Below are 19,446 nucleotides of genomic sequence, written 5' to 3' on the forward strand. Positions count from 1 at the left end.
GATACTTAAAACTTTCTCTTTTGGGTATGACTTGTGTGTCCAGCCTCACTTTAATGTCAGCTCCCGAGTCGCATCATTAAACTTGCACTCTATGTATTCTATTTTAGTCCTACTCAACTTGAAACTTTTAAACTCCAGGGTCTACCTCCAGAGATCTCCAACCTAGCATTAACACCACCTCACGTCTCGTCAATTAGTATTATGTTATATGCAAATAACATGCACCAAAGTATCTCCTCTTGAATGTGTCACATCAACTCATCTATCACCAAGGCAAATATGAACGGGCTAAGAGCTAGCTAATCCTTTATTCAACTCCATCTTTACTGAAAAGTGTCCCGAGTCCCCTTCCATTGTCCTTATCTAGGTCTTGGCTCCAACATACATGCCCTTAATCGACCTAGTGTATGCGACGACAGGTATACCTCTAGCCTCCAAGCATCTCCATAGAACCTCCCTTGGGACTTTGTTGTATGTCTTTTCTAGATCGATGAACACCATATGTAAGTCCTTCTTCCTCTCCATATACCGTTCCACTAATCTCCTAATAAGATAAATTGATTCTGTAGTCGACCACTCCGACATGAATTCAAACTGGTTCTCGAAAATAGACACGGCCCTCCGTACTCTCATATCTACCATCCTCTCCCAAAATTTCATAGTGTGACTTAGTAACTTGATACCCCTATAGTTGTTGAAATTTTGAATATCACTGTTCTTTTTGCACAACGAAATCATTGAACTTCACCTCCATTCCTCGGCATTTTTTCTATCCTAAAAATGGAATTAAACAAGGTTGCATTGGTGTATTATGCCTAAAAGGAAAGAAGTCTGTCTTTTTTCTTTGGAAAACTTTCCTCTTTTTCTTTTTCTTTTTCTTTTTTCTTACTCATAATTTTACACTAATAATCCTAATTAACTATTAAAATGCTTCAATAATAATACCAAGTTCAGTGCTAGATTTAACCATCTCTCTTCAATCAAATGAGTAAGAATTTAGATATAACAAAATCCTAATATATTCATATTTCTTCAACAAATTAATCGCAATACCTGCAGGTGAATTTGTACACCAAACTCCATAGCATTCCACGCCGAGAAATTGCTGCCAATTGGGCAGATGCCACTGCGGTCGAAGGAGACTGATGGCTTAAAACTTTATTTTGGGGTAAATTGACAATCTTCCTGAGTTGAGTGTAATAATGTTAAATCACAAATTATATGCTACTTTACGGCAATCTTGTTGAAAAAACGTAGCAAATCATATGTTGCAAATAGAAATTATTTTTCCTCAATTTGCTTCGTTAATTTGATAAATCAAATTCTAGATTCTTGAAGATTAGTTCCCATATTTGTCTTACAGATTAGTAGATCTGGGTATTAATTCAAAAAAATTGGTTAAACTTATTAAAGAAAAGAAGTAAAAAAAAGAAGAAGAAGAAGAAGAAGAAGAAGAAGAAGAAGAAGAAGAAGAAGAAGAAGAAAGTAAAGGAACTCAGATCTGAATAAGAAAGGGGGAGAAGGAGAAAGAACGGGGTAGTTGAAGAGATCTGAAGAATAGAAAAGAAAGGGGCCCACCTTTTACACGTTTAATTATTTTTTTATTTTTATTTTTTTGCCACATCAGCTATTTGGGTGGAATAAAATTCACTCCAAATACATTTAAGGGGGTAAAAGAATACCCGTTTAGTTTAAGTGTTCAAACCTATTTTTTGAACAAGTTTAATGGGGTCTTTATGTATTTTGCCTAACAAACAAAGATCGATATAAATATTTCCAATTAATTGGGATTAAGTTTAGTCATTTTAGCTATTTATTTTTGTTAGAAGTCTTTTAATATAGTTAGAAATTTATATGCTAACAGAAAATGTAGAGCAGTGTTTTAAAAGACGTTTTCGGGGCGAGCCCTGGAGCTAGCCCTGGGGAGAGGCGCACCAAAAATGCCCCGAGGCGATGGTGTGGGGCGAAAGTCTCAAGAGGTATACGCCCGGCAATTCAGGGCATACGTCCGGGCGTTTGAGGCGCGTTTTTGTAGTGAGGCACAAGCCCCAGAGACTTTTTCAAATTAAAACAAAATTTGTTGAATAAGTCCTTCATATAATACCCAAATTCTCAAAAGTCAACTTGTAATTACTCAAAAACTTTAAAAAGGAACTTAAATGTATTAAATTTAAAAGTCAAGACCTTTTTTTTTTTTATTGAAGCCTTAATCTATGGTCTTTTTCAATTCTTTATCTTGTCCGTTAGTCTGTTATTATCTCCCAAAAGCAACTTAATAGTCTATATCTTTTTTACAAATACAAAGAGAACTACATTCTCCTTTATAGCACCAAGTTCAAAGTTTAAATTGCAGGTTAGTCATCCTTTTTGTTCCTCCACGTAGAAAACTTTATTATGTATGTATGTATGTATGTATGTATGTATGTATGTATATATATATATATATATATATATATATATATATATATATATATATATATATATATATATATAATTTTCTTCTTTTATGTAATTTTACCTATTTATAAATATTTATTGTAATTATATTATTTTATAAAATATTAAAAATTAAATACCCATGGGGCTTACACCCCGTGCCTCGGAGCTTACGCCTTGCTGAGGCATATGTAAAACGCCTCGTCTTACGCTCACGCCTTTTAAAACACTGATATAGAGAACATTTAAAACCTTTTTTTAATAATATTGAATTGGGACAGGATTAAATGAATTAACATGTATAATAAAAATCCATACATCCAACCCAACTTACTTGGAATTATTGTTATCCTTATATATCAGAAACGGAAAAGGGTCAAATATGCCCCTGAACTATTAAAAATAGAGCAATTATGCCCTCAGTTTATATTTGGGTACAAAATTGCCCTTGCCGTTAATAAAGTGGTTCACTTTTGCCCCTCCCCACTAACAGACTCCGCATCAAGGATAATTTTGTACCCAAATACAAATGGAAGGCATAATTGCTCTATTTTCAATAGTTCAGGGACATATTTGATCCTTTTTCGTATAAAATAATACTTTTTTGCTGAACTGAAAAGGTCCAAATATGCCCCTAAACTATTAAAATAGAGCATTTATGCCCTCCGTTTGCATTTGGGTACAAAAGGAGGGCACAATTTTATACCCAAATACCCACATCAGAGAAATGTAAAAGTGGAATTTGTGATAGTAACTTATGGATGTATCGATATGTGGTTGCAAATTACAATAGGAAGACGAAACGAAAAAAATTTCACCATTAATTACTTGGTACTCTAATAATAAGATTTTGCATTAAGAATTGATATTACAATGTAATAGGTCATTTTATTACGGATACATCAATGATGAACAATGGCATTGTATCCTTTGAGCAGATCCGGATTCGAGTCCCTCTAGGACTTAGGAGTTCAAAGAATATAAAAATCAAATCACACGAATTTGATCCAGTAAGAAAATAATAAGCAAAAAAAGTGAAGCAGGAGGTTGTGATCAGCTGGCCGGAGGAATTTTCCGGTGAGATTTCTCGTCATTGTAGTAATTACTACGTAAAAGATATGGCAAGACATTCTGTTCCCTCTTTTTTTTATATACTTTTTCTCCAATATGGATTTTCAACTCAGCAAAAAAAATATTATTTTATACGAAAAATGGTCAAATATGCCTCTGAACTATTGAAAATAGAGCAATTATGCCCTCCGTTTGTATTTGGATACAAAATTGTCCTTGATGTGGAGTATGTTAGTGGGAAGGGGCAAAAGTGAACCACTTTATTAACGGCAGGGACAATTTTGTACCCAAATGCAAACGGAGGACATAATTGCTCTATTTTCAATAGTTCGGGGGCATATTTGAACATTTTCCGCATCAGGAGTAACATATGTAGTTACTTGTAACATACATGAATTTCAATGCATTTTAAGCATAATTTGAACAATCTAACTCAAAACCTTAAGAGATGTTTGGTTAAGGAGATTAGGATACTAATCTCGGTATAAGATTTGAAATTATATTTATTCAATGTTTGGTTATGCGTATAACTGCTATCGATATAAATTTTACATCAAAATTTCGATATTATTTATCTCACATCGAATGTGGGATCATTATCCAGCAATCCTTGGATCTAACCAAACGACCAAGAAACTTGGTTATGTAGGCCGAAATTCTGTAAGTTTCTATAAATGACACCCCAACCGATTGAATGTGTGTGGGACGATCTCCTTTTCCCTTTTTCCCCTCACTTTTCAAATTCATTGTCGTTGCACTCTTTTTGTAAAGAAACTGTCCAGAGTGTACAAAATTATCATTCATTAGTACTTAATTAAAGTTGAGAAAGTGAAAAATGAAAACTCTAAGGTTGGTCGGTGCTCGAAATTATCAATCATTAGTACTATTTATTAAAGACTGTTCTGAACTAAGTCTAAACTGGGCTAATAGTTACTTTTTTTTTTTGGTCAACGGCTAATAGTTACTAATTCGTTGAGCTGCGAATGAATCACAGGTAAAGTTGAAACAGGCATAAGTTGGTCGCTCAGGTGATTTATCAGAACGGCCCTGATATTAGGTAGTCTTGAACTTTTGACCCGCTTGTCCCATGGGCAAATCTTTAATAGGACAAAACTTTTTGAATTTTGACCTATGGTGTTATCTTTCTGCAATCTTTTTGCCAGAAAACAATCAGAATACGTGTATGCAAGTTTGAGCTTCACCTTAAACTCAGCAGTGACTGATAGAGCCCAATGGATATATATATGCCTAATAGTTTCATTTATATTTATATCATCATGACGTTAATAATTTATAAACCCAAAGTAGACTCATGCAAATTGAAACATAAGGGCTGGCTACAAAGAAACTAATCCCACCTAGCAACTGGACATGCCCTGGTCAATTTCTTGCACAATTCTTGTTTACCATGTCTCACAAGTTAGTGTGTATCAAAATGTTCCTGATAAGGAAATTGGCACCTAACCAGAAAATGAGCTAAAGGAGTCTTCACTTCTTATTTTTTAAGCTTGACAATCTCTTAAGCCGACTACACTTGTCTAACTTAATTGCCATTTAAGTTTCAACAACATCCCGAAGTGTTTGTGGACAAATTTCTATACTTGCATCATCCGAGGCTCAGACAAAAATTTCATCTTCATTCATCCAGAAAAATCAAGAGGAAACTGGGAAGATGATCATAAGCATGAACACAGCACGATATCGATGCATCATGCACTTATCATTTCTAATGCAGGAGGGACAACTCTTCTTTTCGCCAATACAAAGAGATAAGAAAGTACATAAGACAGAAATGAGGTCTTTTATACAAAAAGATGCATCTGTGTCTCTGGTCACCCTCTACTCCAGCAAACCCACTCTAATCAAAGTGTTACTGTTGGCCGTCGCTGCATAGTCATTTTTTCTTCAAACTACAATACAAAGCAGAATAGTAGTCAGAAAAAAAAAAAAAAAAAAAAAGTTCCCGAGCAAAGACTGTTGTGCCGAAAACGAAGACAGATAACATCCAACATACAAGAATCAAGCAGCAACATAACAAACACAATGAACTAAAGGGACTGATTCTTTTCCAATCATCAAATGTAGTTAAAATTTGAACTCGACCCCTGGAAATTATAATGGTGAAGTTCTTCACTAGCAAAATATTGCTTAAAATTTTTCCAGCAAGATAGCCTTGAGAACTTCAGAAAATACCATATCTGGGAGATCGAGAGGGAGTAATTTAGATAGTGGAAAGACTTTGCCTTCATATGGGCACGACTAATTTTTTTTGAAGAGCGAAAATTTTAGGAATTCTTCAGAATTTCTCATGAAAGGGTACGTATAGAGAACACATGGAAACTCCTTTGGGGAAGGGGAGAGGAGTGAAGGCCACAAAAATAAGGGTTGTTACTTGCCAGATTATGCCAATTTTGACCCAAAGATCAGCATTCGAATGTATAGCTTTTCAAGAGTGCATCTATAATGAGTGAATAGCTACCTGGAACTACCACCATCTTGGAACTGTATCATCAAATAGCTCCCTCCAGATCTGCTGCAAGTGTAATGAGCATCGGCTTAAATGAGATAACTGGTGTGTAGCTGAGCTCGTAAGTCACTTGCCGTGACCCAAAGATGTTGAACTTTCCCACACTACTATGAGCAACCTCTGCGTCAGAACCCCTTTTAAAGACCACCCTAGCACGAGAAGACTCCTGATAAACTTCAGTTTCTAACTCCTTCAGCGGTCCAAACCGCCTAAACATTTTATTAAGGTTCATTTCAGATGGAAGAGGACCACCTTCTGCAAAATTTAAAATGAGTTCTGCTGGCTCATGCTTCCTCTTCTCAATGTCCTCCGGAGGAACACCTGGCGTCGTATCATCATCCGCACTGGATTTTCGTTTTCTAGAGTATGGTCTACGACCTGGTTTATTGGGTTTCTCTGGATCATGAACCGTAAGCTGACGGTCTCCTTCCCCACTCTGACCATTCTGCAGTAGCTGCTCCTCACCATAGTTTTGTACAATCCTGTCTGTCCAATAAGAATCATTTACATCATCGAATTCAAATTCTTCAGCAAGCCCAGCTGCAGTTTGTGAAGCTTTCCTCTTTCGACCACCGCTAGGTCTTCCGGCTGATGAATTCTGCCTCCGAGAATGCTGGCTCAAAGCAACTGAATTTCTAAATCCCGAAAAGAAAGAAGTGATGGTTTTTAAGAAGTTGTAGCCTTTCAGTGGAGCCCATGCCACCAACTGAAGTTGTGAGAGCAAATCATTTGGGGAAGGCAATTCAGTCGGAATCACAACCTTTCCCTTTGGCGAGTCCTGCAATTGAACATCAGCCCCAGTTTGATCACTGTTGCACTTCAGAAGTGAGGCTGAACGAGTTAATTGGCTTGCCGCTCTTTGAATGCATTCACCAATACGGAAGGACGGCTTAGGGGATACAGATGCTGTGGTTGACACTTTAGCTGCATAAACACTTGGTCTCTTGTCCGATCCATCAGTAAGAGAATCAACAGCCTTCCTCTTTTTGCTAGAAGTGAATGTTTTTCCATCTTGATCATCTTCACAATCTAGAGAATACTCACATTCCACATCAACCATCAGCTCTGACATGCTTCGCTCTTTCTTTTTCGTCTGTGAAATATCTTTTGAACCATGCTTACGTTTGTGAGCAGAGACTTTACTGGTGGGATGTTGCTCGTTGTCTTCTGAAGCATGGCCCTTTTCGTCAGTTGCACCGTCCCCCTGTGGAACTTCAGCATCGTTTTCCAGCAATTCTCCACTTAACAAGAATTTGGGTGGCAGACGATATCCTTTGAAGCGACAAAAGGCCCCTAGCTGAGCTCGAGCAATAGTGAGATCCAACCTATCAGCCCGACAAGTTGGTGATAGGGCTAACGCTTTCATATAGTGCATGAGCTTATCAGGTCCAAAGGAAGTGACTCCAGTTGATTTGTCCACTCCATATCTTTTGCTTGATTCTTCACGAATCCCAGTATTCTCCACAATCTGACATGAAATCTCATCATAGGAATCTTCAGGTGTGCATGAGCAAGCAAGACCAAGCTCAACCCGTCTAGAAACCTCTTCCAAAGCACAGCTTATAGCATTTTGAAATGTTTCTGAATTACTTTGCTTCTCAATTTGGGAGAAATGAGAACAGAATGGCCTCAACACAGATGCATCATTCCATGCAAAAGTACGATCTCCAAAATACGCAACCAAAAAGCTGTCTTTCTTGTGGTACTTGATGGCCTTTTCTGAAGCATCGGAAGGATCAAATATCTGTCCAGGCCACCATGGATGGCTTCTGACTTTTCCCCAGACTAAATCAGATATAGAGTACTCATCGTCATCAGTTTGTGGTGGAATGAGATAACCAGGTTGCATTTTCAACAAGCTCACAGGCTTCTCATTCAACATCACAGTGTGGCTAGACTCGGAAGCAACTTCTTCAGTTCCTTTGTCTTGCTCTGAAGATTCCTGCACAGTATCAGCATGAAGCTTTTCAACTTCATCTTTCTCTTGTTCATCGGCAACCTTCATTTCTACAGCATGCGCACGGGAAACAAGACCCTCATTTGCGTTCGAGGAATCCTGGTACTCATTGGCTTGATACGTCTCGGCATTGCTAGTATGAGAAATACAAGTTTCTACAATTTGATCTCCAACTGGAGGAGGGACATCAGCACCAGAATTTGTTACAGCTTGAGATTTTATAGCACCCTCTACATTAAAGTTGTTTTCTTCAATTGACATTTTATCAGCAGTTGCTGCATTCCCAGCCTCATGATCCATCTCAAGAGCAAGCATATGATCATGCTCCACTACACCCTCTTGATTCGCAGTGGATTCAAATTCTTTGGTAATATCCGAATGCTTTCCTGTAATAACACCTTTTGTATCGTGAGCCAAATCATGAGCTTGAGTAGGATCCTCTCTAAGAGCAGTGTCCTTAGTCTCCACTTTCTGTTCAGCCTCGACCTTTAAGTCATTATCTTCCAGTAAAAGAGGCGACTTCCCATTAACAACATCAGAATCTGAAGTTTTGTCAGTATCCTGAAGTAATGAAGTTTCAGTCATAACATCATCGTTAGATGACACTGCACTCATCTTGGGATCGTCTTCTTTTCCTGCATAGTCATCAAAAGGCAATAAGCTCTCGTTCTCAACACGCTGCAGCGACATGTCCCCGTCCAAGCCTTCCGGCAGGAAGTGGGTTACTCTGTTTGTTTCATCCATCGTGTTCTTCTCTCCTGGGCTAGCCATAGTCTCAAGAGACACTGTTGTTTCAGCTGTTAAAATATTTTTATCCACAGTGCAACTTAAGCTTGTTGTGGCAGTTCCAAGCTGGGCATCCCCATCCCTGTCCATTTCAACACTATCTCCATCAGTTCTGCAAGCTGGTTCATGAGAGGTTTCCAAGTGTCCAATTCCCGCGTCATTATCCAACCTGGCATCAACCGTCACTACATTCAGACTCTCATCATTCATGGGAAAGGTCATAGTGCCAGTTGTCTCGTGATGAACCCCCTCGACTTCCATCTCCTCAAAGTTTCCTGTATCATGAGCACTCGCCTGTTCAGAAGACAGTGGGAGATCATCACTAGAAATTTCACTAACTCCATCCGCAACCTTAGGCTGTATATCTGGAAACTCGTCTGAACCACTTAAGATCCCATCTTTATCACTGGATACTGGTATCTTTAAAATTGAGACCTCACTACCATCCATAAACACCTCTTTAAGATTGCCAGTTTGGGCTTCCAAATGAGAAGCTTCTGGTTGTGTACATAAAGCAAGATCGCTTATATCTTCATGCATGGCATCAACCTTAAATACCCGAACCTCGGCATGGTTTGCTTTTTCATAAGAAGAACCAATAGCCCCATTCTCTGCTGCCAAATTTTCCTTCAAGCTATGTTCTTGCTTCCCAGGGTACGATGGCGCAGTGTTACCATTGATGCCTAAGGAGTGATCATGTACAACTGGGGTGTGGTCAACTAATATTCTTGAATCGCCACTAACTACCTTGATATCCCCTCCCTTATCTTCAGGGATTGGACTGTTTGGTCTCAAAGAAACTGTGTCATCAACAGAATTGCTATTATTATCCTTGTTAGGGAACCCACCATCTTGATCATACACATCAGTTTCCATGGGTTCAATATCAGTATGTGAATTCTCATCCTTGTTGCTCAAGTTATCTTTCTCTTGATCATGGACATCGGTTTCCATGGTTTCAACATCAGTATGTGAATTCTCATCCTTGTTGCTCAAGTCATCTTTCTCTTGATCAGGGATTTCGGATTCCATGGTTTCAACCTCTGAATGCATTTTTTCTACCAACTCACCATCCCCTGACACAACTCTTTCAGCTGGATGATCTGATATCTGATCCCTTGCATGATTGGCAACATCTTTGTCACTAGCCTGGCCAACTATCTCTGTGACTGAAGTTTCATTTTTTTCAGAAGAATCCAATCTCAGATTGCTAGCCTTAATATTAGAACTGTCTTGTGGCACAAATGAAGAAGATCCAGCCAGAGGTTCAATTCCAGGATTCCACACCCCATCACCAGAAAGACCCACTCTTTGCAGTGTCAAATCAGCACTCCCTTTAACAGATACAGAGCTTCCCACAACATTCCCCTCCTCATTAACTCTGATGTTGACTTGCTCCAAAACTCTATCAGCTGTTTCACTCACAGCCTCATTGTCCACTGTCTTGGAAACATCCCCCGCAACATCAGGTGAAGTCAAACCAACAGATTCAGTGCTCCTGACAACATTACCCTCAGCATCACTGAAGCTGACTTGCTGTACAACTGTACAAGCTGTTACACTCGGAACAATTTCAGCGCTAGATGTCACAAAAACATCCCCAGATGACCCTTCAACATAAAGTACACCTTCAACACCATTTCCAGTATTCCCAGATGAGTCCTCAGCATCCCTTGACAGAGAATCCCTATAAGGGTCGGCTCCTTTTCCCGATCCCTCATGCCCCAATTCAGCACCATGACCACAAACCCCATCAACAAACACATCAGTGCCTACAACCTCCACCATTATCTCCCCACCATCCCCCTCACTATAAGCCTGCCCCTCACATCGCAAATTCTCTACTAGGGTTTCATCAACAGTATTACCCACAGTGGGCTCTGAAACACTAGTGACTCTACTTACCCCTTCTTGCTCATCCATAGTTACAGAATCTGGGTACAAGAAAAGCAGAAATTTTTCAACTTTACAAGAATCACCCTAAAGACAATAACTCCAAAAACCCTAATGGGCATAGACTAACAAATCTAAGCATGTGAATCTATAGAATCACGAAAACAGCATGAAAAATTCAAGATTAGCACAAGAAGCATATGCCCAGATAGTATTCTGAGGAGCAATTCAAGAAAACGGAAGAATTAGAGAAAAAGATTGTACCTTTTAGAGCTACTCACGAAAGCTGAGTTTTTGAGGGTTTACTGTGTGTGAGAGAAAGAGAGAGAAAAAAGGTTTGTATAATAAGGAAAAATGAAAAAGGAAAAATTGAAAATGAATTGAAACAGAAAAGAATTAGCCGAATTAAGTCCTTGCTTGTCCTTGCTTCTGAATCTTTGAAACGTAATTGCTGTTCCATAGTAAGATAATGTGAATATCCAACGACATCTTGACACGCTCGTGATTTGACTGCTCGTATAGCAGGAAAATTAAGTGTGTTTTGAGTTATTCAGAAAACTTTATTGGCATAAAAAGGAAATTTGGAGAAGTTTGAGGCGTAAGTTCAATTTATAATAAGGAATGTTTTGTGCATCGGGCTACTTGAGGGAAAGGTCCGAAACAAAGCTTGTTCATAAATTTGGTTGAAACTTAAAAAATAAATTTTTGAAATTGTGTTAGAAAAATAATTTTTGAAAGTTGAAATTGTGTTTGGACACGCATTTTATTTGAAAAAAAAAATAAAGTTTTATAAGTGAAAGAAAAAAATTCACTGAAAAATTATTCTAAATAAGTTTTTGGGAACTTGAAATTTTTATCAATTTTTTTCAAAAACTAATCATATTTCATAATCAAACAATATTTTTTTTTTTAAAAAAAAAAAACTCTAATATTTATGGCCAAACAGGAACAATGTATTTTAGAACCAGAGCTCTGACTTCCAACACAGAAAAACTTGAGTAATTTGACATAAAGTCCATTTTTAGGAGAATGTTGCAGAATGAAGTCGAGGAGACGAATGGAACAGAAAAACCAAGAAGAAGACCAACTAAGCTAACTAGGTTACGGCTAAAAGATAATTTGATTGATAAAAAAGTAAAGAGGATAATAGTTACAACAATTTACACCCTCTCTAACTCTAGCTGAATCATCCAGAAAGCAAAATGGATAAGGATTTAGTATAAGTCTATAAGACAAATCCGACCATGGACTAGATGGTGACATTTGAGGAAATTAACGTGCGAAATGTATAAATACAGAAACTTCTACTTAAAACCATAGTGGACTCAACCGTAACTTAACAGAACTTCTATTTAACTAAATAACTAACGGCTGGGTACTGCTACTATAGCCTGGAGTCCAACCGCGATCAGCCACCTTTTTAATTCTCAGCTTGATTCTGCATCATTTCTCCCCTCTTGAAACCTTCCTTGTCCTCAAGGAAGAAAGTTGGAAACGTGGTCTTCAGCACATGATAATCTTCCCATGTGGCCTGCTCCTTAGCAATTGAGCAACAACCTTGTTCCCCTTTTTGATCATTCTTCTTTCCAATATCTCCTGAGGTTCTACACAATAAGGACTAGCAATGTCCACTATTGGAGGGTGGTTGAAAGTTTCTGGTAGCTCATGGCAAAGCTTGAGTTGTAACACATGAAAAGTGGGATGGATAGCCACATGAAAAGGTAAGGATAACTTATAAGCCACTGATCCCACCTTCTGTAGAACTTGATAAGGACTAAATACTTAGTAGATAGCTTGGAGAAATTCTGGTTGGATAGAGTTAGCTGCCTGTAAGGTTGTATTTTTAAGTACACACAATCTCTTACTTGCAGCTGCCTGTCACTTCTACCTTTGTTGGCTAGAGATTGCATTCTTTGTTGAGCGTTGTGTAAATGAAACCTGAGCAATTGAGTCTTGAACTCCCTGATCAAGCTCTTGTCTATCTCCTCATATGTAGCTTCTCCAGCCAAATAGGGCAGATGGATGGGAGTAGGCTGCCCATACAAAGCTTCGTAGGGTGTTGTTTGGATTGCAGAATGAAAGGTGAAATTGTACCACCATTCAGCCAATGGAAGGTACAATGCCCAATCTTGCTGGCTATCTGAACAGTAGCACCTCAAATAGGTCTCAACAGTTCTATTTAGCACCTCACTTTGGCCATCCGACTATGGGTGGTAGGTTGATGAGGTTCTCAATGTGACTCCGTGTAATGAAAATAGCTCCTGCCAAAATTTGCTGATGAAAACAGGATCGCACTCACTGACAATATTCTCCGGCATGCCATGGAGCTTGAAGATATTATCCAAAAAGACTTGAGCTATAGAGGTGGCAGTATAAGGGTGACTGATAGCGATGAAATGCCCATATTTGGTGAACCTATCTACCACTACCAAAATGATGATTTTCCCTTTTTGACTTTGGTAGTCCATCTATAAAGTCCATGCTAATGTTGGACCATGATGAGTAAGGAATAGCCAATGGCTGAAGTAGCCCCGAGGAAGCTGTAGCATCATACTTGCTTTTCTAGCACACTGCACACTTCCTCACATAATTGTTAACTTCATCTCTCAGTTTCTTCCAATAGAATAGTGAAGAGATCCTTATATATGTGTTCTCCATTCATAAATGCCCTCCACTAGAACTGTAATGCCATAGTTGAATAATGTCTTGCCTCAGCTGACTGTCATTCCCAACTACCTGTTACACCCTATATTTTTGTACGTAAAAATGCGTCGTAAGCAAACTAATGTAGGACCAAAAATGAGATAATATTTAAAAGTATATAAAGTAAGTTAATCATGTTACCTATGAGGTTACAAATATTGAAGATCATGAACAACAAGTACAAAGAGGGTTGGACAGTTCAGAAGCTAAAGCAATTGAATAAAATAATGTTTCGTCGAAAGTCGACAAGTTGGGAATGTTATAACATGTACCTTTGGGGTGAGACTAGGGTGATTAACATGATAAGAAGATTATGTTATGATTTATATTAGTCGTATGACATCCGTGTGTTATGTTTTAATGTCAAGCGAGTTGTGGAACAAAAGTCGATGAAAGTCATCACAAGTTACACTCATAAGTTTTACTGAAACTTTAGGTCAAATCTAACTGCAATTTTCTCCCAATATACTTAGAGTTATGGGGTGTTCCACCCATCAAATTAAAGATCTATGAGTCTATTTTCTAATTCATTAAACCGTTTGTCAATACGACATCGGAGTAGTGAGATATGGGCATTTTTGCGATACTGCGCAAGCTGCTAGGTGACAAGTAGGTGTGTCACCTACTTGCTTAAATAAAAGCCCAAAAATGGGCCATTTCGGGTCGTCCAAAGAGGCCTTTTAAAGGCCTATTTTCTTTATATATTAGACTTAAAATAGAGCATAATAACCAGACATAAGCTCTGCAAAGAATTCTCCCAAAAATTTCTCACAAACCCTAATTGATTTTCTCTCCCTTTCAAGTTCTAATTGGAGGTAAAACCTAGAGTTTGAAGAACCAAGATAGGAGCTGAGTTATCCAACAAATAAGGTGAGTTTACTGCTCTCTTTCATCCAGTTTTTCTTTTATAAATTCATGGTAAGTTGTTCTATACTTGTGAGAACTTACGGGACGGTGATCGGAAGCCGTGAGTTCGAGTTATTCACTTGTAGCGGACTGTTTTGTGTTGCTGTTGAGCTGCGTATTTTACTACTGTTTTGTGGAGTTTTGGAGGAGGAAGGGGGTGTAGAAACACCATATAAATATAGGGTGGTTGGCTGGTCGTTCGTCATAACATTTTCGGGTCGTTTGACACTACTACGGTGGTCGTTTTGTGTATGAAGAGATTGGGGTGTGTTGGGCTATTTTGTAGTATTTGATGGTGTATATAGGGCTGGAAAATGATATATATATATGTTGTCATTGTTCTGTTCTTGTATTGTTGGTGTTATCTAGAATTTGGAGGAAGTAAGGATTATAGGTGAGATGCTGCCCGTTTTAATACAAAATAAGTTTGTCGTTCGTTGTGCGATAGTTGTAACTTTCGTAACTTAACGATAGTATTATTATCATTCTTGTAGATTAAGGTGCGAAGAGGTGATTTCAACTTGGTGATTGGAAAGATTGTGATAAGGTATGTTAAGGCTAAGCCTTCCTTCATTTTGGCATGATCTCGTAGCTACATGTGTTAGTAATGAGACAAAAGAGAAGTTCATATTCATGAATTTATTCACACTATTCTAGTCTCATAAGTTACAATATTATTCCTTATCGAGATTCTATATTCAATTTAGTATTGTCTTCTTCCAGTCAAGAGAGCAGCAAGCCTATATATACAGTATTACAGTATTTTCATTACCATCGAGCTATAATCGATGGGCAGGCCCCTATTGGGCAACCTCTGATTAGATGGAAAGTTATATACCGAGCCTACTGTGGCCGAGCGCCTATGAGCGAGCCCAGCATGATCGAGATACATAGCCTAGTATGGCCGAGCGCCTATGAGCGAGCCTACTATGGCAGAGCAGTTATATATACCGAGCCTTATAAGGCCGTACAATTATTTTACTTACTACATTGAAGGAGTTGAGTCAGTATCAGCAGGTAAGTATATCTCCAGATCATCTTTGACTCCTAGTTACTTCCAGTTATTATATTATCAGTTCAGTTTCAATTTTCAGTTATGTTATTGCCTTACATACTCGGTACATTATTTCGTACTGACGTCCCTTTTTCGGGGACGCTGCATTTCATGCATGCAGGTTCAGATAGACAGACGAGTAGATCTCCTCAGTAGGTGTTTCCCGAGTTCAGCCTGATCGGTAAGCTCCACGCCTTTCGGAGTTGCCAGGTCTAGAGTGTTGTGTACATCTTATGTATATCTGTATATATGTTATGGGTATGTCGGGGCCCTGTTCCGATCATAGTACATCTATCAGTAGAGGCTTGTAGACATATCCTGTTGGTTAGTGCAGTATGTTGGGTTTGTAGGCCTGGTATGTATATTTGATGGTTTGTCAGCTGTAGTAGCTATGACGGCCTTGTCGGCCTAGCTTTATATTGATGTTTAGTTAGCGCTAGTTTCCATTCAGTTTTATATTTTGCTTCTCAAATTGTCTTGCAAGGTGGCCCCATGGCCAAAGTATGACATTATATGTTCAGAGTCCCGTAGTCGCAATTTGGTACGCCAGGTTAGGTGAGGCACCGGGTGCTTGTCTCGCTCCTATGTTCGGGGCGTGAACACTACCAACCTACCATACCTCCTTAACTGCTGGTTAAAGAATGTGTACCCCTTTAGATCCTCCTCCTGCTCCTTGACCTTACTGATAAGTTCCACTATTTCTGGATCCTACTCCCAAGAATTCTTGATCCTTTGAAGTAGTGAAGGATCAGTTGGTGCAAGAGAGATCATAAACACTTCAGCTGTGGGTAGCCTGGAAAGAGAGTCATCTGCCTTGTTTTCCCTTCCTTTCTTGTAGTCAATTTCAAAGTCAAACTGCATAAGTTTGGCCATCCATTTCATCTGTGTTCCCATGTGTAATTTCTGCTCCAACAAGTACTTTAGAGCCTTCTGATCTGTCCTCACTATGAAATATCTTCCTATCGAGTATTGTGACCATTTGGTGATGGCCATCACCAAGGCCAGAAGCTCTTTGTCATACACTGATAACCCATGATGCCTTACTGACAAGCCTTTGTTGATATATGCCAAAGGATGGCCTTCTTGCATCAACACTGCCCCAACTCCATGATCAGAAGCATCTATCTCAACAACAAACAATAGGGAGCTGTTGGGAAGGGCCAAAATAGGTGCACTGGTCAGTGCTTCCTTCAGCTTATCAAAGGCTGAAGTTGCTTTATCACTCCAATGGAACCCTTCCTTCTTTAATAGGTCTGTGAGGGGTTTGCTAATAATACCATATCTCCAAATAAACCTCCTGTAGTACCCGGCTAGTCACAGAAAACCCCTCAACTCATTTAGTCTTATGTATTGGCCAATCTTGTACTGCAACTATCATCTTGGGATTAGTAGATACTCCTTCTACTGTTATAAACTGGCCTAAGTACTCGATCCTTGTAGCTCCAAAAGAGTACCTGGGTCTCCTTATAAAGAACATGTGCTGAACTAATAGGTTAAAGGTGATTCGCAGGTGCTGCAAGTGATCTTCAAGGCTGCTGCTATATACTAGAATATCATCAAAGAACAGAAATATGAATTTTCTGAGGTAATCCTTGAACACATGGTTCATGAGGCCTTGGAAACTTGAAGGTGCATTAGTAAGGCCAAATGGCATTACCAAGTACTCAAAATGGCCAGAGTGAGTTCTGAATACAGTTTTCTAAATGTCTTCCTTTGATATCCTTATTTGATGGTAGCCTGACCCTAGATCCAGCTTTGAATAATCTTCGATCTACCTAGTTCATCCAATAATTCATCTATGATTGGAATTGGAAATTTGTCCTTGATAGTCATCTTGCTTAGGGCCATGTAGTTTACATATAGTCTCCAAGAACCATCCTTCTTTCCTACTAGCAACACATGTGGCACATAAGGACTAGAACTAGGTTGTACTTATCCTTGGTTCAGCATCTCTTTAACTAGCTACTCAATGGTATCCTTCTGACTTGAAGAATACCTGTAAGGCTTGACATTCACTGGTTACTACCTTGCTGTAAAGGGATTCTATGATAAAAAAATCCCTCTAAAAAGTGGTAACTCTTTTAGATCAGAGAAAAGTTGATGGTACTCATCAGTGAGAGTCAGTATCTGAGGATGGGTTTCTCTGATTCCCTCTACTCCTTCTCCCTCTGCTGGCAACATTCTGATCATGAAGAGTTGACTAACTATGTTCGCCAACTTACCAAGTATTTTGGCTTCCACTATCCTGGTTTTGTCCTTTGTTCCCTTTAATACCACTTCTCTTCCTTGATACACAAATCCCAGAGTCAATTTCTAGAAACTCAACTGGAGATCACCCAAAAGTAATAACCATTGCACACCTAAGATCATATCACATGACCCTAGTGACAATAATAAGAAATCATCAGTGAAAGTGAGTCCTTGCATCATCCAAGTGAAGTTTTTACATAACTCTGCAGTCTGTTTGTTGAACCCATCAGTTACATTAATTGACTAGGGCCTAATGGCATGCATTGCACACTTGAGCTTTCTAGCTAGCTCACAGTCAATGAAATTATGTGAGCTACCAGGATCAATCAAAATACTCAAGGGCCTACTTTCAGAGTATCATGTCTCCCTCAAGGTATGGAAACCTGGGACCCCATTCAGTGCATGAATGGAGATTTCACAAGCCTTCTCCTATTCTTCCTCTAGTTCTCCTTCTATCACTTCTTTCTCCACTAGTTCCTTCTCAACTATGGGCTCAGGATCTTCATTAACCTCCAGCAAGTACAATTGTTTGGAGGTGTTACACTTATGACCCGGGACAAACTTTTCATTACAAAATAAACATAACCCCTTCTGCCTTTTCTCACTCATCTCAGCTGGGGTAAGTTTCCTGGTGAAACTTTTATTTAGGTTAATAGCAGGCTCTTTCTTATACTGGCCTCCTTCCTTTCTGAATGATGTACTTCTTGGAGATGAATTGTAAGAGCCTCCCTTTGAATGGGAGGACCCTCCACTGAATAGAGAAGCCTTAGTTACCTTCAGTTGGGCCATAAGCTGAGCTTCTATGTTTCTAGCCAACCGGTATGCTTGGGGTAAGGAATAAGGTCTGTGATTCTTGATTATGAAGCCAATCTCAGGTTTTAGGCCAGTAACAAATGTAGTGATTGCATATTCAGGAAGAATGATTAATCTAGTCATTATCCTGTCAAAGTCTCTTTGGTAATCTTCTACTAACCCTGTTTGCTTAATCAGCTTAAGCTCAACCATAGGATCTGCATATTCATACCCAAACATGTCCATCAATACATACACATACTCTTCCCAAGCAGGATAAGGAAGATGAGCCCTACTCCTCAAGTAAGCAAGATGCCATTCAATAGCTAAGTCATCAAAGTGCATTGAAGCTACCTTAACCCTCTAAGAATATTCTACCTCATCAAGAGAAAAGAATCGTTCTACCTTGCATAGCCAGGCACTGAGGTTGGTACCATTAAAACGAGGAAACTCCAGCTTTGTCATCCTTGTCATAGTTGTTCCCCTCGGAGAAGTGACTGCAAGTTGTTGGTTCTTTCCCACTGTATCTCTACCTCCTTTGTTATTGGCAGATGTTTGGCCATGAACATGACCTGTAGAGGTATGGACTTGAGGGGAAGCGGCCCTTAGGAGAACTTGAGAGTGAGGTAAAGGGCCTAGTCCAAAGTGGTAACGAGTAGGCGTATGCTGTGGTATTCCAACCCTCCATGGCTGGGAGGTACCCAAGCAGCTAGGTTGCCGGAAAGAGTGTAGATCTCTCCAGCTTCTTCTATACTTTTGCCTCTATCATACTTGTTCACAGCTTCAAGGGACTCTTTAAGCTCAGTGAAAGCCTTATCATGTTGGTTCTTAAGCTGGGTCTGTCGAACTGCAAAATTTATAATTTCGACAGTCATCCTTTCGAACATAGACTTAATCTCATCCATGTCTACCATAACTTCACCCACAGAGCTCGAGAAAGTACTATGATACCAAATGTTGCAGAATGAAGTCAAGCAGATGAATGGAATAGTAAAATCAAGAAGAAGACTAACTAAGCTAACTAGGTTACGACTGAAAGATAATTTGATTGATAAAAGAGTAAAAAGAAGA

At 39.0% G+C, this 19,446-nt stretch overlaps 1 protein-coding gene across 2 annotated transcripts; it reads right to left on the reverse strand.

The window, feature by feature from the left end:
* Positions 1-5,125: 5,125 nt before the first annotated feature.
* LOC107812444 (uncharacterized) lies at positions 5,126-11,162 on the reverse strand. 2 transcript variants are annotated; one of them, XR_012698105.1, is made up of 3 exons: positions 10,935-11,149; positions 5,904-10,711; positions 5,126-5,417 (listed from the first exon to the last, which is right to left on the reverse strand). XR_012698105.1 is itself a non-coding variant. In XM_016637542.2 (3 exons), the coding sequence occupies exon 2, from the start codon at positions 10,698-10,700 to the stop codon at positions 6,018-6,020; it is 4,683 nt and encodes a 1,560-aa protein (XP_016493028.2). In that variant the 5' UTR covers positions 10,701-10,711; positions 10,935-11,162; the 3' UTR covers positions 5,126-5,417; positions 5,987-6,017. The 2 variants fall into 2 exon arrangements, 1 of the variants encoding a protein (XP_016493028.2); XM_016637542.2 differs by having other exon boundaries at positions 5,987-10,711; positions 10,935-11,162.
* Between the last annotated feature and the right edge of the window lie 8,284 nt (positions 11,163-19,446).

The sequence above is a fragment of the Nicotiana tabacum genome, chromosome 13 (assembly GCF_000715075.1).
Source record: "Nicotiana tabacum cultivar K326 chromosome 13, ASM71507v2, whole genome shotgun sequence".
Lineage (NCBI taxonomy): Eukaryota > Viridiplantae > Streptophyta > Magnoliopsida > Solanales > Solanaceae > Nicotiana > Nicotiana tabacum.